This window comes from Balaenoptera ricei, chromosome 12 (genome assembly GCF_028023285.1).
Source record: "Balaenoptera ricei isolate mBalRic1 chromosome 12, mBalRic1.hap2, whole genome shotgun sequence".
Classification (NCBI taxonomy): Eukaryota; Metazoa; Chordata; class Mammalia; order Artiodactyla; family Balaenopteridae; genus Balaenoptera; species Balaenoptera ricei.
Genome location: NC_082650.1, coordinates 51346180 through 51370200, shown reverse-complemented (window position 1 = coordinate 51370200; position 24021 = coordinate 51346180). Strand labels below are relative to the sequence as shown.

The 24021-nt window shown below is 44.5% G+C and overlaps 1 protein-coding gene and 1 long non-coding RNA gene across 7 annotated transcripts in view; one reads left to right on the top strand and one right to left on the bottom strand.

Moving 5' to 3' along the window:
* Window positions 1-24021, top strand: part of ARMC2 (armadillo repeat containing 2) — a 222709-nt gene that overhangs the window by 166473 nt on the left and 32215 nt on the right. For 5 of the 6 annotated variants that reach the window (XM_059941451.1, XM_059941449.1, XM_059941452.1 and 2 more), the window contains 6 exons: window positions 716-1031; window positions 12712-12834; window positions 13147-13260; window positions 14971-15103; window positions 15456-15616; window positions 21980-22258. In XM_059941451.1, coding sequence (XP_059797434.1) covers window positions 716-1031; window positions 12712-12834; window positions 13147-13260; window positions 14971-15103; window positions 15456-15616; window positions 21980-22137 — 1005 coding nt within the window. In that variant the 3' untranslated portion in view covers window positions 22138-22258. Of the gene's footprint in view, window positions 1-715; window positions 1032-12711; window positions 12835-13146; window positions 13261-14970; window positions 15104-15455; window positions 15617-21979; window positions 22259-24021 lie in introns of those variants that run through there. The other variant, XM_059941454.1, reaches the window with a different exon arrangement.
* LOC132376004 (uncharacterized) lies at window positions 14164-23717 on the bottom strand. The gene is made up of 2 exons (XR_009506194.1): window positions 23653-23717; window positions 14164-14603 (listed from the first exon to the last, which is right to left on the bottom strand). It is a non-coding gene; the product is annotated as an uncharacterized LOC132376004 (long non-coding RNA).

Genomic DNA, 24021 nt, shown 5'->3' with positions numbered 1-24021 from the left:
CACGCATGTAACCACTACCCTGGTCAAGAAAGACAAATACTGCTTTAAAGTGGTGAACACTTTGTAACAGTGGTTCTCACCTGGGGGCCATTTTGCCCCCAGGGGACGTTGAAACATTTTCCGTTGTGGTATCTGGGGAAGTGCTTCTGGTATCTAGTAGGAAAGGAATGCCACTAAACATAAACAGCCCACCATAGCAAAGAATTATCCAGCCCCCAAAGTCAGCAGTGCCCAGGTTGAGAAACCCTGCTGTAACACAAGCTGATTAGCCACTATGGGGCAAACACCCGGTTTAGAAACACAGTGCTTCAGCAGGAGGTGAACTTTTAGGAAAAGATTTGGCTGCTCAAGAAACCTGTTTGGGTCAAGACTTAGATTTATATGACACATTGTTAGTAATGTCATCCCGCTCAACTAATTGTTCTCCAGGAAAAAAAAAAAAAGGCCAGCCAGAATTTCAGATGAAGGATCTGAAGTTAATAGACCTTGCTAACAGCATCAGTCAGTTGTATTCTTTCATTGTTGCCAAATGCTTTTAATCTCCTCTGTCACTTTGCACCAATCTTGGGAATCAAATACTGTACAAGTCAGAAGAAGCCAGATGTGTTCCATTTTACTATTAATTAAATTGTGAATTAATTAAATACTGTCCTCTTCCCAACAACTTGTCCCAACCCCTTTGGTCTTGTGACTCTCTGTCTTTAATTTATTGCAGGATTTAGTCGTTCGTATTGTTTTTATTCTTGGCAACCTGACAGCGAAAAATAACCAGGCTCGTGAGCAGTTTTCCAAAGAGAAAGGGAGCATCCCAACTCTGCTGTCTTTATTCCATACGTTCTACACACTGGATCTGCATTCCCAGAAGCCCCTGGGGGAAGGAGAAGAGAGGCCCAAGGCGCCAAGGCCGGCCCAGGCAGAGGACGTGCTCATCAAGCTGACCCGCGTGCTCGCCAACCTGGCCATCCACCCGAGCGTGGGCCCAGCCATCGCCGCCCACCCGCGCATCGTGGGCCTGCTCCTCGCCATGCTGGGTAAGGAGCGAGGCCGCCTGGCGGCAAGGGCGTTGCCGGGAGATGGACCGGGGCTCGGGTGCCATGGGGGCTTTAGCAGTACAGTCGGCTCGCTTTAACAGGCCTTCTCAGCTGTGAAGGAAAATTCATTCCTTTTCTGTTCAGAACTGCCTCAAAAGTCATCCAGATTTTTTTTAAAAAAAGAAAAAAAGGAAGAAAATAGTAATACAAATTATTACTAAAACTCACTGAACTGTACAACTTAAAAGGGTGAATTTTATGGTATGTGAATTATATCACAATTTTTTTTGAAAGCATACCAATCAAATTGTAAAGAATTGGCCAAACTAATCACAGAGTTTAAAATCTTAAATTTTCCCTGGGATAGTCCACACGATTAAAGTTTATTTATCTTTTTATTTTTTCAGCTTTTTACATTATCAGTAATTATAGCCCCTAGTCATTCAGGTCCCATTCCCCCGCCCACCCCACATTAGTCAGTTGGAGCTGCCATAACAAAATGCTGCAGACTGGGTGGCTTAAGCAACACAAGTTTATTTCTCACAGCTCTGGAGGCTGGAAATCCAAGATCAAAGTGCCCGCTGACTCTGTTCTGGGGAGAGCCCTCTTCCTGGCTTGCAGGTGGCTGCATTCTCACTAAGTCTTCCTGTGGCTTTTCTTCAGTGTGTGCATGTGCACATGGTAAAGAGAATGATCTTTCTCTTCTTATAAGACCACCCTATCAGATATGGACACCACCCTTATGACCTCATTTAACTTTACCTCCTAAAATCCCTGTCTCCAAAAATAATCACATTAGGGGGTCAGGGCTTCAACGTATGAATTTGGGGGAAGGGACACAATTCAATCAATAGTATTCTACCCCTGGTCCCCAAAATTCATGTCTTTCTCACATGCAAAATACATTCATTCCATCCCAACAGCCCCCCAAATTTTAACTCATTCCAACATCAACTCTAAAGTCTAAGGTCCAAAATCTCATTTAAATATCATCTAAATCAGATAGATATGATACATCCTGAGGAACAATTCCTTTCCTGCTTGAACCTGTGAAACCAGACAAGTTATATGCAAGATACAATGGTGGGACAGGCACAGGATAGACATTCCCATTCCAGAAGAGAGAAATAGGAAAAAAAAAGAAAGTGTGATGGGTCCCAAGCAAGTCCCAAACCTAGTAAGGCGAATTCCATCAGAACTTTTTTTTTTTAAAACAAATTTATTTATTTTACTTATTTATTTTTGGCTGCATTGGGTCTTCGTTGCTGCGTGTGGGTTTTCTCTAGTTGCGGCGAGCAGGGGCTACTCTTCGTTGCAGTGCGGGGGCTACTCTTTGTTGCGGTGCGTGGGCTTCTCATTGCGGTGGCTTCTCTTGTGAAGCCGGGCTCTAGGGGCGTGGACTTCAGTAGTTGTGGCACGCGAGCTCAGTACTTGTGGCTCGCGGGCTCTAGAGCGCAGGCTCAGTAGTTGTGGCGCACGGGCTTAGCTGCTCCGCAGCATGTGGGATCTTCCCGGGCCAGGGCTCGAACCTGTGTCCCCTGCATTGGCAGGCGGATTCTTAACCACTGCACCACCAGGGAAGCCCCCATCACATCTTAAGGCTTGAGAGTAATCCTCTTTGGTTAGATGCTTTGCCTTGCAGACCTGCTGGGGCAGTGGCCCTTCCTCCACAGCTCTGTCAGTTAGGCCACCAGGGCTCTGCAGGGCGGTCTTGCCCTCAAGGTTTTGGGGTGAAGGCCAGTGTGGCCTGTTGAAACTGAGGCAGTGGCCCTGGTGATCTCTGAATCACCACTGGGGTCATTCTCTTCTCTACTAGAAGAATAGTGCATATTCACAGCCAAATAGCTGTACACTCTGTCCTGTCAAATCCAAGGAGTCTGACAGCCTTCCTTCGTTTGGTCCTGTCTCAGCTCCTTCAGTTCAAATTGGCAGTGTTTCTGCTCACATAATCCTGTAAACTCTTTACTGAGTGATAGGCCAACCACACCCTTGGTGTTCTCTCCAGCACATACTTTCTTCTTTCTTGCAATATGGACAGGCTGAGAATTTTCCAAATCTTCAAGTTCTAGTTCCTTTTGCTTAACAACTCCTTCTTCAGTTCATCCCTCTCTTCTTATATGTTACTGTAAGCAGTCAGGAAGAGCCAAGCCTCTCCTTAAACACTTTGCTTGGAATTCTCAGCTAAATACCCAGTATCATTGCTCGCAAACTAGACCTTCCACAGAACACTAGAACACAAACAATTCAGCCAAATTCTTTGCCTCTTTATAACAAGGATCACCTTTCCTGCAGTTTCCAAGGAACTGTTCCTCCTTTCCATCTGAGACTTTGTCAGAGTGGCCTTTAATGTCCATCTTTCTAACAGCATTGTATTCATGATTATTTCTGTGTTCTCTAAGAAGATGGAAGCTTTCTCTCCAGCTCTCTCTTGTCTTTGAGCCTTTGCCAGAATCACCCTGTTGACAAAAAATTAATCAGTAGTGCGCTTCTCTGGTGGTGCAGTGGTTAAGAATCCTCCTGCCAATGCAGGGGACACGGGTTCGAGCCCTGGTCCGGGAGGATCCCACATGCCGCGGAGCAGCTAAGCCCATGCGCCACAACTACTGAGCCTGCGCTCTAGAGCCCGCGAGCCACAACTAGTGAGCCTGTGTGCCACAACTACTGAGCCCGTGTGTCACAATTACTGAAGCCTGTGCGCCTAGAGCCCTTGCTCCGCAACAAGAGAAGCCACCGCAATGAGAAGCCCACTCACTGTAACAAAGAGTAGCCCCCGCTCGCCGCAACTAGAGAAAGCCCGCGTGCAGCAACGAAGACTCAACGCAGCCAAAAATGATAAATAAATAAATAAATAAATTTATATTGAAAAAAATCAGTGGATCAAAGAAAGAACTGGAAAATTTTATTCGAGCCAAATTTGAGGATTATAACCCAGGAAGAGCATCTCAGAAAGCTCTGAGAACTGTTCCACTGGTTAGAAATCAAGGCACAGTTACGTAAGTTATTTTGAGACAGAGGGCTGTACATCAAATGACGTGTTATTGACAGTTTACATAATCCAGATCTAAGCATCATCCTGGTGGGTCATGTGACCCCTTACGAGATCAAGAAGGAATGTTATCTTTTAAGGAGGGAGTCGTCTTGATGCTAGGAGAATGTTGCTCTTTATGGTTGAACAGGTATTCCTACCGATGGGAGAGGTTTGGTCGATGCATAAGGCAGATACACAAAGCACAGTGTGGGGAGAGAGGAGGCCAAAGAGCAGAGAAGAAGTTCTATGTTTAAATTTTTCTTGTCTTGCCGTAAAATATGAATTTTATTTCACAACCTTTAACATCCGTATTTCTTGTATACATCTCAGAACTCCTCCAGCCTCTACCCATTACCCAGTTCCAAAGCCGCCTCCATACTTTTAGGTATTTGTTACAGTAGCACCTCACTGCTAGGCACCCAAACCTGTCTCAGTCTGTTTAGGGTGCCACAACAAAATAGCATAGGCTGGGTGGCTCAAACAACAGACACTTTCTCACACTTCTGGAGGCTGAAAGTCTGAGATCAGGGTGCCGGCGTGGTTGGTTCTGGTGAGGCCTCTCTTCCTGGCCTATAGATGGCTGCCTTCTCTCTCTCTTCCTCTTCTTCTAATGCCACCAATCCTATTGGATAAGGACTCCACCCTTAGGATCTCATCTAACCCTAATTACCTCCTAACAGCCCTACCTCCAAATACAGGCACATTAGAGGTGAGGGCTTCAACATACAAATTTGGGAGGGGCACAGTTCAGTCCATAGCAACCCCCCTTCCACTTTTTAGGCCTTGTCATTTCCCATGGGCACCTCTGCCTACCAGTGTGCAAGGAAATTGACTGCCATCTAGAGTGATCTACTTCGCCACTACTTACTAGACTCTGAAAGATTGTGTTGTTGTGGAAGAAGCATTCATGCCTGAAGAAAATGATGTTTTGGGGTAATCTTTGAACTTTGCCCCTTTGCTACTCATTTATTGAGTCTTCACTGCATAATCAGTCCTATGCTGTATGTTAAAAGAGGTTTGTCGTAGTTTGCTCAGGATGCCATAACAAAATACCACAGACTGGGTAGCTTAAACAATAGAAATCTATTTCTCACAGTCTGTAGGCTGGAATTCCAAGGTCAAGGTGCCAGCAGGGTTGGTGTCTGGTGAGAGTCCTCTTTCTGGCTTGTATATGGCCACCTTCTTGCTGTGTCCTCACATGGTGGAGAGAGAGCTCTGGTGTCTCCTCCTTTTCTTACAAGGGCACCAGCCCTGTTGGATGAGGGCCCCACCTTTACAGCCTCATTTAACTTTTATCACCTCACAGGCCCTATGTCCAAATATAGTCACATTGCGGAGTAGGGCTTCAACATATGAATTTGGAGGGGAACACAAGCGCTCAGGCCAGCACAACGTTTAAAAAAGTATAGGTTGGTATCTGCTTTCAAGGAACTCAGGGTGCATGGTGGAGGAATATCAGGTGTATAGACAAGAAGCTTATGAAAAGTGCCAGCAGCAAGGGGTACACAGAACATGAAAGCTGAGAGGACAGAGCCGCAGAGCCCAGCTTTTGGTGCGTGGGAGTGAAAGTGACCGTGCCTTCCCTTGTTGTGGAGCTGTGTAATTTATTTTTATTTTATTTATTTATTTAATTTTTTAATAAACTTATTTATTTATTTATTTATGGCTGTGTTGGGCCCTCGTTGCTGTGCGCGGGCCCTCTCCAGTTGCGGCGAGCGGGGGCTACCCCTCGCCGCGGTGTGTGGGCCTCTCATCGTCGTGGCCTCTCCCGCTGTGGAGCACGGGCCCCAGGCGCGCAGGCCCCAGCAGCCATGGCACGTGGGCCCAGCAGTTGTGGCCCGCGGGCCCCAGAGCTCAGGCTCAGCAGTTGTGGAGCACGGGCCTAGCTGCTCCGCGGCATGTGGGACCCTCCCGGGTCAGGGCTCGAACCCGTGTCCCCAGCGTTGGCAGGCAGACTCCCAACCACTGCGCCACCAGGGAAGCCCTATTTTATTTATTTTTTAACTGGGGTATAATTGGCCAAAAACATTATGTTAGTTCCAGGTACACAACATAGTGATTTGATATTTCTATACATTACAAAATGATCACCATCAGAGCCGCGCAGTTTAAGAAGCATGTTCACATCTGTTACCTCACAGCAGCTGTGTGAGAGTAGGTTGTTGTTATTTTAGCCATTTCACAGAGGAGGAAACAGGCTTAGTGAGATAAAGTGACTTTTAGAGGTCACAAAGTTAGTAAGTGACAGGGTTACTCTGCACGTTGCTGATCCTTTTTTTTTTTGTTGTTTTTTTAAAAATGTTTATTTATTTATTTGGCTCTGTGGGGTCTTAGTTGAGGCACGCAAGATCTTTGTTGCTGCACGTGGGATCTTAGTTCCCTGACTAGGGATCAAGCCCAGGCCCCCTGCATTGGGAGCTCCGAGTCTTAGCCACTGGACCACCAGGGAAGTCCCTACATGTTGCTGGTCTTAAGGAAGGATTATTAAATTCTGACTGAGGTCTTTCCTTGTGACTTATCACTTCCACATGATAACTCAAAAACCTACACATTTAGTGTGGGACTCTCTTCCAAGCTGCTGACTGCACATTAAACCGTCTGTGCAAACCTACATCGAGCTGTTCCAGAAATTCAGTTTCTCTAACAACCTCAAAACTTTCAGCACCTGGACCATACTATCTCCCTGTCTTCTGATGATCCTTCTGCATCTGGAGGATCAGTTCTTCTCCACCCAGAAGTCAGGGATCCAGCTGCCTCAGAGTCAGCTATGGGGCTCATTAAAATACCCTTTCCAGTTTCTGGTCTTACCCAGAAAAAGGCTTTACCTGCAGGACGGTTTTAGGGTCTTGAAATATGCATTTCAACTACTCCCCTGCCCCCAGGTGATTCTTCTGCCCCTTAAATGTTGAAACCCACTGCTCAGAGAATCACCTTTAGCCTCTCTGGCTAGTGAGGCGCTGCCACGTGGCTGAAACCCACCCGGTGAGTTCTCATCGGCTGGCAGGCCAAATCGCTTCACCTGACTGTAGCTACCTGGGGAGAGCCTGAGGACCTGACCTTAGACACCTGGACACATCGCTGTGGACAGTCAAGTTAAGGAATAAAGCTCTGCATGATTCATTTTCCTGCAATTATTAATATCCACATGTGAAGTGAGAAAATTCCTGGTCTTATATGTATTTTCTGAGCTTAGAAATTACATTTCTACCTATGAACTAAAGGTACAATGGATAATTTGTGTTTGACTTCTAGGAAACTGATGCTTTGGAGGCAGAAGAAAGGCTGAGAAGCAGATTTGGCCAGAGCTGAAAGGGTTAACCAGGGGGGCCTGGCTAGAGTCCTTAGGAGGCTAGGGCCTGTCCCCTCTGTTCCTCCATCACCAAGTCCTCTGGGAGGGTAGGTGCTCTGTCTTGGTCACTGGGGGATTCCCATGTGAGGTCTCTCCAGTGCACCCTCTTGAGGTTACTGTCACTCGGGAATAGCCTACTTTCTTTCTTTTGCTCTAAAGCGATCAGTGAAACTCAAATCTGGTACTTCGCAAACTTCTTTTGTGCATAGAATCATGCAGGGAGCTTATGAAAGACACAGATTCTTCACCCTACCCTCAGAGGTTGTGACTGATCAAGTGAGGTGTGGAGCCCAGGAGTCTATGTTTTTTAAAGCTCCCTGGCTGGTCCTGATGTGGGTGGTGGAAGGTCTCACTTGAGAATGCTTCAGTCTCTGCATGTTAGAGCTCAGTGCCATCTGAGGTTAAGCCCAAGTGAAGAAACCCTTCTCTCTAGCCTGCCATGCTGGGCAGTTGTTTGGGCAGGCAGTGGGATCCCTTGTCTGTTTTATCTCCTGAACGATTTGACCTGCCACGAAAAGCTTTAGTGGGGTGAAGTCACCCCGACAGAGGATCATACGCCTCCACCCTCCTCCCCTTGGCAGCTCAGCTGCAGGGATGAACGTCCTGAGCCCTACGAGGCCCCCCTAAACTGGTCTCTGCTGGTTCCTATCTGGAGTCTCTGCATCAGTGCAGAAGGGCGATCAGATCCTGGGAGAGGGAGCTGGTCTTCAGAGCGCCTGCCTCCCTTAGCCAGCCTGGTAGTGGCTTTGGAAAGCAGGCCAGGGCCGGCTTGACTCTGACCTGCTCACTTGCCTGAGGGCAAGGCAGCTGTTGCCCTGTTAGTCCCCAGTGCTCGCTTAGTCCTCACTCCTCCCAGCCTGACGGCTTTGCTGCACTGCACCCTCCCCCCAGGCACGTGGGAAAGGCATCCCTTGGGACCTGGTCCTCCACCTCTCCCCAGCCCTACTCCCCTCACAGAGGAGTTGCTTGTACCCCAGGACTCCCCTCCAGAGGCCAGTCTCATTGCAGAGGGTCTTTTAAAATCAAAAATATTTCTAGTAAGGACCAGCCTCCTCAGCAAGCGCCCAGATGCAGCGATTTGCTGCCTTAGTGGAATCCCCAAATTCCAGATTCTCTTATATTCATGAGTCAGCTACAGAGGGCTGTGTGGGTGTCTCATGCTCTTTGAAGGCAAATTATTGCCTCAACTGGCTCTAATAGGCACTCGGCAAGATGCTGTGGAAAGAGCAGGATGGTGGAGTCAGGCAGACCTGGGTTCACATGTCTGCTCTATGAAATCAGGCAAGGTATTTAACTTCTCTAAGCCTCAGTGTTCTCATCTGGGAGGAGAAAATAGGATATTAGGAGGCTGCTATGGACTAAACTGTGTCCCTCAAATTCATGTGTTGAAGCGCTAACCCCCAGTGTGATGGGAAAAAATTAGGTTTAGATGAGGACACAGAGAGAAAGCAGCCATCTGCAAGCCAGGAAGAGCCCTCACCAGAACCCAACCATACTGGCTCCCTGATCTTGGACTTTTCGCCTCCAGAGCTGTTAAATAATTTCCTGTTGTTTAAGCCACTCAGTTTACGGCATTCTGTTACGGCAGCCTGAGCTGACTGAGGCAGGTGCACCTTTAGAGTATTAATTATTGTGGGTTTAAATGTAAGTGCATTTAAAGCGTTATTAATAAATAACTTCTGTGGGGTAAAATGCATGGAAAGTGCTTGGTGCTGTTCATGATAGATGCCTAGTAGCTGTGAATGTCTCTCCTCTTGCCCCAGATGCCAGACGTTATTACTGCTCCCAAACGTGAGGTTCTACAGGGGGTTGGTGACACATAAGAGCTACATTCCTTTTTCTGGGCAAACTAATAAATTCTCCTACCAAGGCAAGAGAAAAAAACAGATCCCTAGACACTGCCCAAGATCTTTTGTCATCAGTCCAGGGATGGAGGGAACCAAGGATGAGACTTCCTCTTTGCTAAGTTTTAGACATTCACTCAAGCCATTCCCCGTGAGCCATCATTCTGGATAGCCCTCCTGTTCATTAACAGATGTTTATTTAGCACCCACAGTGTGCCACGCGCTTTTATAAGCCCTTTACAAGTATTAACACATTTAAACTTTGTAACAAATCTGTAATGTAGGTGCAGTTATTATCCCACTTTGCAGACAAGGAAACTGAGGCCCAAGGAGGTTAGATGACTTGAACAAGGTCACACAGCCAGCAGGCAGAAGATCAGAATTCCAGCTCCAGAGTCCCAGCGAAGCAAGCGAGAATACTTTTGGGGGTCCTATGTCCCTACTTTTACCTTGCCTCCCTCAAAAACACCTGGGATCTTTTTACAGATCTCCTAGAAACCTGAGGCCACTAGGGTATTTCCTTGCTGTAGAATCCATACTGAAGTTCAAGATAATTCTGTTCTTTATTCCCTTCCCCTGTATTTAAACTAACAAACCAGGCAATTAGGGCCTCATTTATTCTTTCTTTCTCCAGGTATTCATTGAGTGTCTACCAGGTACTGGACCCATGCTGGCTGCTGTGGGTGGAGGAACCACTGGCTGAAGGGCCAGTGTGTGTTTTCTGTAGCCAAATGCCTGAATTTCCCTTTGAATAGAGTAAGCTGTAAAAAAGGTCATTCTCTTTAATGAAAAGAAGGCCAAAAGGAGAGAGAATTAAATCAGAGAATGTAAGAGCTAGCACAGTCCTCCTGCTCAGCTCACAGCCTCCCTCTTATCCCTGAGGAACTTTGGTTTCATACAAGAGATAAAAGGCCCTTCCTTACTCATAAAAAAGAATGAAATTTTGCCATTCGCAGCAACACGGAGGGACCTAGAGGGTATTATACTAAGTGAAATAAGTCAGACAGAGAAAGTCATACTGTAATGATTTCACTTATATGTGGAATCTAAAAAAAGAAAACAAACAAATGAAGACAACAAAACAGAAATAGACTCATAGAGATAGAGAACTAACTAGTTGTTACCAGTAGGCAGAGGGAAGGGGGAGGGGCAAGATGGGGTAGGGGATTGAGGTACAAGCTACTGTGTATAAAATAAATAAGCAACGAGGATATATTGTACAGTGCAGGGAGTATAGCCAATATTTTATAATAACTTTAAATGGAGTATAATTTGTAAAAATATTGAATCACTGTGTTCTATACCTGAGGTAATATTGTTTATCAACTATATTTCAATTTTTAAAAAAAAGAGGTACAAGGCACTTCTTAACCAATAAAACCCAGTGGGCAAATCAGGGCCCAAGACATGCATGGGCACTGGGGTTATTCCCCCCCAGGCTGGGGAAGGGCTTCCCAGGCAGGCGGTGACCGACGGCTGGGTGGAGAGGGAAGTGAATGTACTCCAGGCATGGGGCAGGGCAGGGGGTGGGGTGGAGGGGGCGTGTGCAGGGTCAGAGGTGAGAGGCAGAGGCTGCTATATATCGAGTTTAGTATAACCGGACTCCTGGCGTTTTCCTCTGACTCCCAGACCCATATGTCCAACTGCCTTACCTAATCTCATCAACTGTGGGTACTTGAGAAGCACCTCAAGACGTCTAACTCATGGCCTTTCCTCCACCTGGCCCTTCTTCCCATTAATTCAGAGTATGGGATTGCCGTCCATCCAATTGTGTAATCCAGAAACCCAGAGCTCATTCTGAGTGATTCCTCTCCCTCATCCCCCAATCCAGTCTTCACCACATACTGTCCGTTTTCCTCCCTAAATAGTTTTCCAGCCTGGCCTCCCTGTTCCATCTCCGCCGTCACCCCAGCCTCAGCTTTGTTATTTGCCATCTGGAACACCACAGGAGGTTCCTGACGGGCATCCCTGCATCTGCCCTTCTCTGCACTGTGGTCTCAGTCGCCAGGAGATGAGTCTGGAGGCTGAGGGGAAGGCAGGGACAAAATAACTAAGGGTCTTACGTGCTCAGCTAAAGGGTTCATTCATTCATTCATTCTTGCATTCAGCAACCACTTATTTTTTTTTTACAACAATGAAGTTTATTATTATTATTATTTTGCTTCAAAAATTTATCATCTAGGCTTTATTCTGATCCACCCCAAGACACTGAAATGCTACAGTTTTCTGTTTTGTTAGTCGATATTTCCAGGGGGAATTCCAGAGGGAATGATTTCTTTTCTTTTTTAAATTTTTTATTGGAGTATAGTTAATTTACAATATTGTGTTTATATATATGCACACATCCACTCTTTTTTAGGTTCCTTTCCCATGTAGGTCATTACAGAGTATTGAGTAGAGTTCCCTGTGCTGTACAGTAGGTTCTCATTAGTTATCTATCGAGCACCGCTCTGTGCGGACACTGTTCCGATGCTGGGAATGCAGTGATGGATAAAACAAGTCCCAAGTCTTGTGGAGCTAACACCTTAGAGCTGGAAGACAGGCATTAAACACATAACAGGTCACATGTGTTACAGAGAAGAGGGGGAGGGGAAAGTGAGTAACAGTGCTATTTTATATAGGGTGGCTGAGGAAAGTATGTCCAATAAGGTGACAGCTAAGCAACAGCCCAAAGGACATGAGGAGTGAGCCAGGGTAACTGGAGGAAGGAATATTGCAGACAGGGAGACTAGCAGTGCAGAGGTTCTTGGGCAGGATCAGGCTGACATGCTCAAAAAGAGCAAGAAGACTGGTGAGGTTGGCGTGGGGATGGGGGGAGCTGGGGGCTGGAGCAGCAAATGAGGCCGGGGAGGTAAGGACTGGGGCAGCTGGGTCAGGCCTGTGGGCCGGATGAGATGAGTGGTGATATCTGAGTGACTTTTAAAGGACCACCATGTTGAGGACAGGCTCAGAGAGGCAAAGGCAGAAGAAGAGAAGCCAGTGAGGAGGTGAAAGATGGACTAGGTGGTAGCAGAGGAACTGAGAGGCGATCAGACGGCATGTTTCGAAGGCAGCGTTGATAGGAGTTATAGATGGATTATGACCTGAGGGCCATTCTTTCGGGAAGGGGGCAGGTCTGGGGAACAGACTTCCAGGGTGGGGGGCCCGGGGGAGCTCTGGGTCAGGGCAAACAAGCTCTGCTCACTGGTGTTGGCACCTTTGTACACAGGAACTAGATCAGCCCGACTTTTCCAGACCCTTGGCTGGAGGGACTGAGCTTAGAGTGTTCCAAACCCTGGCCCAGAGTGGTCCGCTGCCTTTGGCGCATTTCCCTGCAGGAAGAGTCATGAGAAGTAAAGCAGCAAACGGCAAGGGCAAACACTGCCCTCCTATACAGCTCTTGCCCGGGACAACGGCTTGTCCCTGCCACTCCTGGGGCTGCAGTGAGTCTTTGACACCCTTGTCCTCACTTTATTTCAGAATCTAAGTCCATTGATGATTGTGAGGAGCTGGTGATCAATACTACGGCGACGATCAACAACTTATCTTACTACCAAGTGAAGAATTCCATAATTCAAGACAAAAAGCTATATATTGCTGAATGTAAGGCTCAGAGTTGGGTTTGGGTAGATGCATGTTCATTTAAGGTTTTGACTTTACTAACTAAACACAGAACTGGAGGCATTTATATTTTCTGATTTCTGGTACTACTATCTAAGAGCCTGATTTAATTCTAAGAAAGTTGAATACGGGGACACATTAGTTTCTTAGTTCCGGCTAAAGCCCCCTATAGTTGGAATTTTATTATCATTTTAAAAATTAAAATTATCAGTATTTAGCATGATATTGGTTTCTAATAGCCTTTAAATTGAAACTTAAATTCACTTATTTTATTTCTCTGGTCGCAAAACCCAGTGCTCTTAAAGCTCCTTGTGAGTCACAACATGGATGGAATCCTGGAGGCTGTACGTGTTTTTGGAAATCTCTCCCAGGATCATGACATCTGTGATTTCATTGTGCAGAGAAATGGTGAGTTAATGACACTCACATTCATAAACAGGTATGTCTTGCCAATAAACAGCTGAGCGGTTTTGCAGCTTGGGTCATGACAATGTGATACTTGTTTCTGCTTTGGGACAAGTGGTGCCTCCCATTCTGTTCCGTCCATCCGTAAGGCTCTCAGCTCAGGATGCCAAGACGGACCTAGGCTGCGTTCTTAGCGTTTCCCTCTCCTTCATAAGTGGTCTTCTGAGTTTTGAGATGGCGCGTGTGTGCCTGTGTGTGTGTGCGTTTGTGTGTGTTTAAGGGAAACAAGTAATCTGTACACATCATTTCTGTCCATGGGAATGGACTGAAAGGACATTCTCCATCATGTACTGGAATGTCTATTATAGTACTGCTTGTAATAGTGAAAAATGGAAATAACCTAAATGTCCATCAACAGGTAAGAGGATAAATACATTACAGTATATTCATGCAACCAAGCTTCTACAGCAATGAAAATGAATGGGCTAGAAGTTCATGTATCACCATGCGTCAACCTCAAACGTGTAATATAGGAGCAAAAAGGCTAGTAATTGGAGGACATATGAAATAATGCCATTAATATAGTTTTAAAACCTGCAAAACAATCTTGGGTATTATTTATGTAATACTCACGTGGTAATGGAATAAGGTATAAATGTAGTTGGAAATGATAAACTCCACATTTAAGACAAAGTTACATTTGAATGGTTGCCCCCAAATATAAAATTGAATCTGTAATGTTTTATTTCTTAAAGTGGGTAGCAGGTACACAAGAGTGTATACTAAACATACTGTTTGTATGTCTTAAGTATTTCATGTAAAAACGGTAAAAAAATACCTATTTATGTTCGTGATAGAAACTTTGGATAACACAGATTAAAAAAAACACTACCCCAGAGATAACTGTTAACATTTTAGTGTATATTCTTTAGACTCTTAAAAACACACTTACATGTGATGCAGCCTTTGCCAAGCTCACTCTGTGACACATCAGTAGGCCAAGGTCAGCACAGGGTGGCCACCTCTCAGGTGAGCAGTAGAACAGAGCACACACCTTATTCATTCTCCCCCAACCCTTTGCCCAGCCCCTGCTTGGGGATGAGAAGACAGGACAAACAGTTCCATTTCTAGGAGTAAGGGAAGGCTGGGAGCCTGTCCTGATATGAGACATCCCCTACCCTGGAAGTCCGGCCTCACTACAGGCTTGTTTCCTGCGGTCTGAGCGAGTCTTCTCTTACAAGCTGTGGCCCTGGAAGACTTCCAGGAAGATCTCCACTGGAGCCAGTGCTCCCCTCTCCCAGGGCTGTGTATTTAAAGAAACTTGCTGCTGGAGGTTCATAAGGGCCCTGGAGAACAACCAGAAGTTAGAGATGAAATGAATGGCACCTGTGTGATTGGAAGGCCGTGGTACCCTCCTCTCCATGGGTGGGGGCTCTACCACTGCCTGGGAGGGGGAGCTGATGCCTGCGTCAGATACAGCAATATCAGGGGACAGGGGGCCTGGGGGGCGGGGAGCAGGTTCTGAAGTGGTGGATGTTGGGGAAGGCGCTTCTGAGCAGTGGGTGAAGTCCGCTTAGGAAGAGTGGACCGAGTCCCCTAGCAGGGTTTCCAGTTTTGCAAGCTGCTCCCCATTTCCCCTTTGCCATTTGAGAAATGAAATACAGCTGGGGCCCCTGAGCTTTACTGGCCTGCATTCGTTCTCTGCCCTCCCAGTTCACAAGTTCATGATTGCTCTGCTGGATGCTAAGCATCAGGATATTTGCTTTTCTGCCTGTGGTGTTCTTCTAAATCTCACCGTGGATAAAGACAAGCGTGTCATCCTAAAAGAAGGAGGTGGCATTAAAAAGTAAGTTCAAGGCATGGAGTCCTGACTCTGTCAGGATTCAGAGGACATAGTTTTCCGGGGAGCTTAGGTCCCTCTCCTCATTTCTCCCAGGCAGAGGTATTTCAACATTTGGAAGTGCCAAGCTAGGGCTAAAGAGGGGATTTAGGTTCCATTGGATGTTTAAAGTAATTCAGAAGTAGGTTATTGCTACTTTAGAGCTGCTTAAATTTGTAGATATGAAATTAATTTTAATAACACTGAATTATATATAATGCATATGAAATATCACAGAAAGTTAAGCGTCATGTTAAAAATATAAAAATTAAAGAGATCCTGTCCTAATAACTTCTTAATTTGACTTTTATTAACTCAGGTTAGTGGATTGTTTAAGGGATTTTGGTCCCACTGATTGGCAGCTGGCCTGCTTGGTGTGCAAAACTTTATGGAACTTCAGTGAAAATATCACCAGTGCTTCGTCATGTTTTGGAGATGAGGCCGCCAACACACTCTTAGTCCTGCTCTCATCGTTTTTAGGTAAGACTCCTGACTGTGAGTCTGTGAGTTTTATCAAAATGAGAAAAATTTTTTTTCTGTGACCTGTATGGATAAAGATTGGTAGGCATTTGGGTAGCTTTGTTTCTATAAGTAACAAGAGCATGTTAAAGATTATTATAATTTGGAGCTCTCTGGAAGAGGCTGAATGTTATTTACAGTGGGATGCAAGGACTTTTAACTCATTGCCTGATGTCATGATTTCTTCTGTGGCTTCTCCCCGTTGTTTGCATTTTCTGTAAACTGCATAAATAGAAGATCTAGGCATAAATGTACTGCTGTTGTTTAAAAAGTATATAGACGTTGTCATAATTGAGAAAATATGGCTAAAAGCTACTCTGAATTAAGTCACACTTTTCATGAACCCCTACGTTTTGATTAGCATCTATGTTAACTATGGGAGGGAGGGTCTGTGAAACTATGTGACATGACAGTGGGGCCTTACATTGAACGGTCGGAAATCACTGATACAAACCAAAGGAAAGATGAGAGTGTCTTACCTCGAAAAATGTCTATTTTTAGGATAATCTTTTCATCCTGGGTTAGGTCTAACAGCAGTGGTTTGGGTCAGTAAATGAGTTGAGTGTTTAAATAATCTCTTTTCCAAAACGGAGGTGTCCCTACCATTGCCTAGGCACTGTGCTGGATCCACAAGTTCATGTGGAAAGACTCGGTTTGACTCAGGGGCTGTGGATTCAAATCCAGCCTCTCTCGGGGGGTGGGGGGGTGTGACTCGACAGGAGAATCTCTCAGAACCTGTCTTTTCGCCTGTAAAATGGGGACGTGATATCCCTGCCCTGTTGCAGGGAGTCGTGAGAATCAAACAAGCATCCTAAGACCACTCCGGGAAGACCAGAAGGCTGTAGTCAGACAATTCTGAGTTAAGGCCTCGCTTTATCATGTACAAGCTTTTAACCTTGGGCTTAACCTCTCTGAGCTTATATTTTCTCATGTCTAAGATGGGGATGATTGATGTCCCCTTTGCAGACTTGTAAGGATAATAAATGAGCAGACCTGTACAAAGAACCTGATACAGAGCCTGACACATAGCAAAGCCTCAAATCACGGTGTGAAAGTGCTTCATAGACGCTGTGTCGTAACAATATGTTATTAAACAGGAACTCGGAACCTGAAGCTATTTGAAAGAATCGGGTGTGCTAGGTTGATGTGAAATTTGCTTTTTTCCAGGTAAATAAAATTTTGCGTAAGAGTAGGAAAAATGAGCATGACTTTAAATCATTGAGGTTCACAGTCTGCTCCGTGCACATGAAGCTTTCTCAGGTTGCCGGGAGCAGAAGCGTGCTCAGCTTGCCTTAATTCAGTTCTCAGCTGTGGCAGAACATGGCAATCAGCTGTGGAATTAAAAAACAAAAACAACAACAAAAAAACACTTGTCTTGGCCCCATCCCCAGGAATTGATTCAGGAGCTCTGGGTGGGAGGCTGATTATCTGCATCATTAAAAAGTTCCACAGGTGAGACTGCTCTTCAGGCAGCACTGAGAACCTCTGCCCTGGTTAATGAAGGAGTTGAAGGAGAGAGGATGTCCGGGAAAGAAGGAAGCCGGGAGACAAGTGCATCGCGCACAGCCTGCTGGACAGGCACTCAGGACCAGGAAGGTTGTTCCAGGTGGAAGCAGAGACCCCGAGCCGCACCCTCAGTAGCGGGCGTCATCTGCTCCACCCTGCTGAGACCCAGCCGTGCTCTGTCTCAGCTCTTGTAGGAAAAGTCCTTCCTCCCCCTCGTTCCCTCCAGGCGCCTGCATGGCCATGGCTTCAGCTGCCTCGAGGCTGCTTCTTGCCGCGCTCCGTGAGTGGGACTCTGTCTCCTCTGTTGTTGGCATGACTTTCTGTGTCCCATTGGGGAGATGTGACTGGTTCTGTGAGTCACTCTCCTGGGGTGTCGGGCTTCCGTGCCTCAGGCAGCAGCTGCCTCGACCACAGGCTGTCTGTGGGTTCCTTTGGCACCTCAGTCTGGGGCAGTCAATGATATATAACAAAATGGTGGGGCCGTGTGGCACCTTGAAGGGATGTGGGCACGGCCGGCTGCGCGGCAGGGGGCAGCACACCGGGGGGACACTCGACTGTAATGGGCTTGTTCCTACCTCTTCCCACCCCCAACCTTCCCTACAGCCGGGTTGGGCTTCTCATGCTAGTAACCTTGTACCTTTGCTCGTGCCGTATCCCTTACCTACCTGGCCCAATGCTGCTGGTCCTTGCAGGCCCTTCCCATGAGCTTTTCAAGCCCACGGTCATAGGAAGTCTATACTACTTACATAGCAATTAATCATGAGCTGTGTAACTTGTTCTGTATTATTGTTTTGTAACTTTTCTCTTTTTTCCCCACTCCAGTGGAGCCACTTTAGGGGAAGGATATTGCCTTGTGCAAAGCAGGTTCTTGATGCTTGTGGATTAACTGACAATAGTGGTTATCTTTAATAGTGCTGTATACTTTTAAAAGCACGTTCATTCTATCCTTGTAAGATCTCTCTAAGGTAATCAGCTAGGTGACAGATGAGGTAGGTAGGTCTAGGAGGGTTAGGTGACTTGTCTAAGATCATACTGTAGCAAGGCCAGGGCTCTTCATCAGAAAGTAAACATCTAGCCCCTGTGTTTCTCTGCTGTTCCATTACATAGTGTACCCTTACCCTACCGCACCGTGGAGGGCACAGAGGCGTGGGTAACAAAAATCAGCATAGTCCGTCAGGAAGCCAGGTCATCACACTGTGGAGGACCGGCTGCTTGCTGGCTCTTCTCTCCACAGTGTGGGCATCAGACCCTTACTTCTGACAAGGTTGTAGCTGTGTCTGGCCAGTTGGGTGGCACCAGGTGAAACTGATGCATGAGTGAGAGTATACTTAAATTTCAATTATTTTAAAAAAAAATAGCTAAAAAACAGGCCATTTTGAAAACAGGACGAGCCGTTAAATCACAAAAGTCCCACGTGGAAGTGTGAGCACTGTTTTTAGAAATAATGGGAGGGCAATTGATAAAGCAATGTAATAAGTTAACCAGCTTTTTCTTGATGGGGAACTGGAAAAAGAAAGTAATGGTCCTCAATGTGGTTGGGATGTTGACAGTCTTTTAGGAAAGTGGCTTAAAAAGAATGTTTTCTGAAACTTCCTGATGTACCGCAGCTGCTTCTTATAAACTCATTAGCAATGTGTTTATCTTGAAGTTCTTAAGTGATGTGCCCTGGCACACTACTCTACTGTGAGCTTCTCTCAGGGTTGCCTGAAAATGGTGATCAGTGTGTGCAGTTTGTTAGTGTGAATGTAAACAACACTAGGTTATTTTACGTTCGTCTGTGGTATGTGGAACTTAGCACCTAGGTTATATGACAGGGTAGAGGGGGACCCAGTGTTCAAGTTAGAGGATCACATCACCAAGCCCATGCCAAAGAGCCATCAGGTGCTTCTGGAACTTGTGAGGACTGTGCCTTATAATAGTCACAACAATAATCAAACCCTCAATAGCCACCTGGTGCTGAACAGCAAGCTAGGAAATGGTGCAGTAAGTAGGGGAAGCTTTTATTGATGCTGCAGGATCCTTCAACTGTAATAGGTAGAGATTGTGTTATAATGGTCACTGACAAACTTGTTTTGAGTCCTTTAATCCTTTCTAATATCTTACCTAAAATTCTAGTATTTGGAAGTATGTTGTGCACAAAGAAAGCTTAAGAATAATTGGTTATCTAAATCAGCACTTTTCACACAGTGACCAGCATCTTTAAAAAATGAAGTAGCAAAGAAACAGAATATCAGAATGTAGTACATGGGGCTTCCCTGGTGGCGCAGTGGTTGAGAATCCGCCTGCCAATGTAGGGGACACGGGTTCGATCCCTGGTGCAGGAAGATCCCACATGCCGCAGAGCAACTAAGCCCGTGAGCCACAACTACTGAGCCCACGTGCCACAACTGCTGAAGCCCGTGCGCCTGGAGCCTGTGCTTCACAAGAGAAGCCACCGCAATGAGTAGCCCCCGCTCACCGCAACTAGAGAAAGACCACACACAGCAACAAAGACCCAACGCAGCCAAAAATAAATAAATATATTAAAATATATATACATAGTACATGTAGTAATATATAAATAAGTAAAATAAGTAAAGTAAAAATAAGTATTCTATTGTGAAACATTTGCTATTTGTATATGAATATTTAAGTGTGTGTATATAGTCATCATGTAATATGGACTTCTTAGGTCACAGTAAAAAGAAGTTTGAAAATCATAGACCTAAATTTTTCTTGAATTAGCCTCTGCTATTCTTTGCAGTACAAGTTCCAAAATTTAATACCTAGTGCAATATGACACATTTTATGAATTTGCTGTATTTACTTTGAAACTTGAGACTGCTTTTATCTTACCTATAGGTATTTGGCCACTTTTGTTATCTTGCCTAACCCAATTTACAATTAATAGAGTCTGAGTGTAGATTAACTAATTATATGCTAAGCCTCAAGAAAAGTAACATAGTCTTGACATTAGATTAAAAAACCCCAAAACACCAAAATAGTGACTTGGCTAAAACCATCAAATCCAACCAAAAGCCCTGGGCAGAGGAGAGGACTGTGGGGTGCTTGGGCAACCCTCAGCCTTAAGCTGCTTGGGAAAGAAGGGCATGAAACAAGAGAATTCATTTTTTTAAATTTTTATTTATTTATTTATTTTTGGCTGTGTTGGGTCTTCGTTTCTGTGCGAGGGCTTTCTCCAGTTGCGGCAAGCGGGGACCACTCTTCATCGCGGTGCGCCGGCCTCTCACTATCGCGGCCTCTCTTGTTGCCGAGCACAGGCTCCAGACGTGCAGGCTCAGTAGTTGTGGCGCACGGGCCCAGTTGCTCCGCGGCATGTGGGATCTTCCCAGACCAGGGCCCGAACCCGTGTCCCCTGCATTAGCAGGCAGATTCTCAACCCCTACGCCACCAGGGAAGCCCGAGAATTCATTTTTAATGAAAGTTTAGTGCTCAGAAAATCTGGAGAAGAGTGAGCAGGAAGAAGATCTAGAAATTCAAAAGCACTCAGAGTCTCACAGACTCCTTTTGTTTGGAAGTAGCCCAACGGGAAGGACTTTGAAGGCATTGAACACCATCTGTATTCTCTTCCTCTCAAGGCCCTGATTATCAAATGGGTGGGGAGAGACAGGTTTGCTCACAGGGGTCTCCATGGAGAGCCTTGCTGAAGTGCGTGTGTCCGCCCAGAACTTATCTCGGAGCTGCATAGCTGTCCACTTGGCTGGAGGGGAGGAGGGTAAGGTACAGACTGGGATTCCAGACTTATCTTACCCTGGGTGGTGACACTAACACCAACAGTGCCAAAGTACACCCTGTGTACTGAAAATATTCAGGGTAGAAAATTTGATGTAAACACTAATGAAGCATTTTATGGTAGGATTTTAATTGGCCTTATGAAAAAAGTTTGCGAATTATGCAAGTAGTAATATTTGTGGTCACTTTAGGACTTAGTGGTTACCACTTAAGAAGGCCTCAGACCTAGGAAGTAGCAGAGCAACCTTCTGACTGGCAGGCCAGTGCATTGTCCTGAAGTCCTTCACATGGGGTCCAATATAAACAAAGAAAAATGCAGTGGCAGGTCGGTGCAGAAACCTCAGTAGCCATTTGTCTTCCTACTTGGGTTGGATATACTTATGACATTCACAGAATTCAGAGTGCCCTTGGATTAAGAAGCAAATCAAGGTTGTAATATTGGATTTTTTTTTTACAAGTGCTTTTCTGCATTATCCATGGACTCACTTGGGATTCTGATACTCTTTAGTATTCTCAGTCTCCCACTTTTCACTTTTATTGGTGAGAGCATAAGGTGGCAGGGGGAGGGGTTGTCTTTTCAAAGAAGTATGTCCGGCCTGCTCTGAAATGAGCAACTTGATTTTCAGTCAAGTTTACAGTGTCAAATTCAACTGTGCTACTTTCCCCAAAGATTTCCTAACTTCTTTTGTATCTGTTAACCACTGAAGTAATTAACTTTTCTAATGTGCAGATGAGGAAATAAACTATTAATACTTTGTTTATTCTGAGAAATTGTGATCTGACTTTTGGATGTAGACTTACATGTAAACGTTAGGGATAAATTGAAGTAAGAGCTCAAGTCAATCTAGGATTTTTTTTTTTTTTGAGAAGATTATTATCTTTTTTAAATTAAGAGACTAACCTATACTTATTTAAAATTTTTTGTAAAGAACAGAAAAGAGTTAAAGAATTACTCCCATGAAAAAAAGCCTTGCTGGAATTAGAGATGACCCAGGATGAGTTTAACTCATGCCATCAAAAATTAAACTTTATTCAGTAGGATTATGTTTCTAAATAATTGCTGTAATGTTAATTTTTCTGATACAGATGAAGAACTAGCACTGAATGGGAGTTTTGACCAAGACCTAAAAAACTATCACAAACTCCATTGGGAAACAGAATTCAAACCGGTGGCACAACAGCTTCTAAACCGAATTCAGAGTCATCACACCTTCCTGGAACCCCTGCCTGTTCCTTCTTTCTAACATGATGCAGATAAACAACAGAAACAGGAAGTCAGGTCTCCTTCATTCTTAAGAAGTGGCAACATATGTGAACTTTTTTTCGGTATTAACAAATATTGAAAGTTTTTCAGGTACTGATTTTAGTGAGTAGTCTTAGTATTTTAAAAGAAATAAGCATTTCTTCTTGTTAGATATTATGGAAAAATGAATATACATGTTGTACTTTCTGCTATGAGAAATGTAAGATGAAAATATATGCATGGGATTTCTAAGTAAATGACTTTTTCTTCTATTCTCTATTAAATAATTTAGTTTTAGTCTTAAAATCCTGACTTAACAATTCTAGAATTTAAGTGCTTGTCAGTTGAGTAAATGAACTGTGCAATGAAGACTGTTAGGTTTTGTGTATAGAAAGAATGGTGGTCAACACTATTAGGAATACATTACTACATAAGCATCTGCACTAATTCTTACAGCATCTAATAATAATTTTCTGGTTAGGTACCAGTATTTTTCTCGTTGTCATATTAAGAGAAGGGGTAAGCAGAAACGTTTAGAGAAGATTGCTAGGGGCCATCTACTCTTTACTAAATAAGTAAAATAGATGGAAAAAGGAGTATTTTACCTTTTTATTTTCATTTGAAGTAAAATGAGTAGACCAGACAGTTCTTCTACTTATAACTCTCTGTGACTAGGGAGGTGATATAATGTACTAGAAAGAGTGTAGGCTTAAGTGTATGGCATATCTCAGTTTGAATCCTAGCTCTCTCCTGCTTGGGCCTTGGGCAAGTAACTTGACTTTTTTAGCTTCAGCTGTAAAATGGCATTAATATCTATTTTAATATCGTGTAGTTTAGGAAAAAAAACCAAAATGGGCAAATTGTCCAGTACAGTGACTGATGTATAGTAGGTGCTCAATAAATTATGATGGTAATTAGTTTATTAGTTTGCCACTCTTTGTAGGATAAGTTTGGCCTTTGAATAAATGATAAAAACCAAAGAAATTGAGATAACCGTTGTTATCCCATATTAGCCAAAGGCGATTTGGAAATAAAAGTAGATTTACTACTCTGTAGGGTGAGAGATGAGCCATTAATAACCAAAAAGCTCATCTCTCACGCTAACAAAATACCAAGACTAATGGGATGAAGGCAGGCATCCCAGACTAGATGGGCTCTTAAAATCTATTAGAAAAAAACCTAAATTTCCAGGAACAAATAGACTTACCAAGGGCTCCTCTAGTTTGGGGCTCATCCCTGGTTGGGGCTCAGCAAAATCCTCTGGAGACACTCACCTTATCCTTAAGTCTTTCATCCATAATTGTATGCTAGTAGATTCACTCCAATAGTTGAAATCATTTTTTAAAAGTCTGACAGGCTAATCTCTCAAAAACATTTAAAGATCTAAGTCTTTATTTTAACCATAGCAGGCTATATATTCTACTTTCAGTGAAAAAGATAAAACTCTCTTTCCCCTAAAATAGCACCCTCTGTATTTATAACTAATATAATAACTCATAGTGGAATACCACTGTACCTGTTCTCCATATTATACTCAGACTCATGTGCAAGCTGGACCATTTGGAACCATCTACCTGCCTTAAAAAAAAAATTATGGTGAAAAACACATAAAATTTACCATCTTAACTATTTTTTTTTAATTTAAAAAGAAAATTTTTTGGGGGGGTGGTGTGCTGTGTGGCATGTAGGATCTTAGTTCCCCAACCAGGGGTTGAACCCACATCCCCTGTGGAGGAAGTGTGGAGTCTTAACCACTAGACCGCCAGGGAAGTCCCCATCTTAACTATTTTTAAATGTACAGTTCAGTAGTGTTAAGTTTATACACATTGTTCTGCAACAGTTCTCCAGAACTTTTTCATCTTGCAAAACTAAAACTCTATAATCC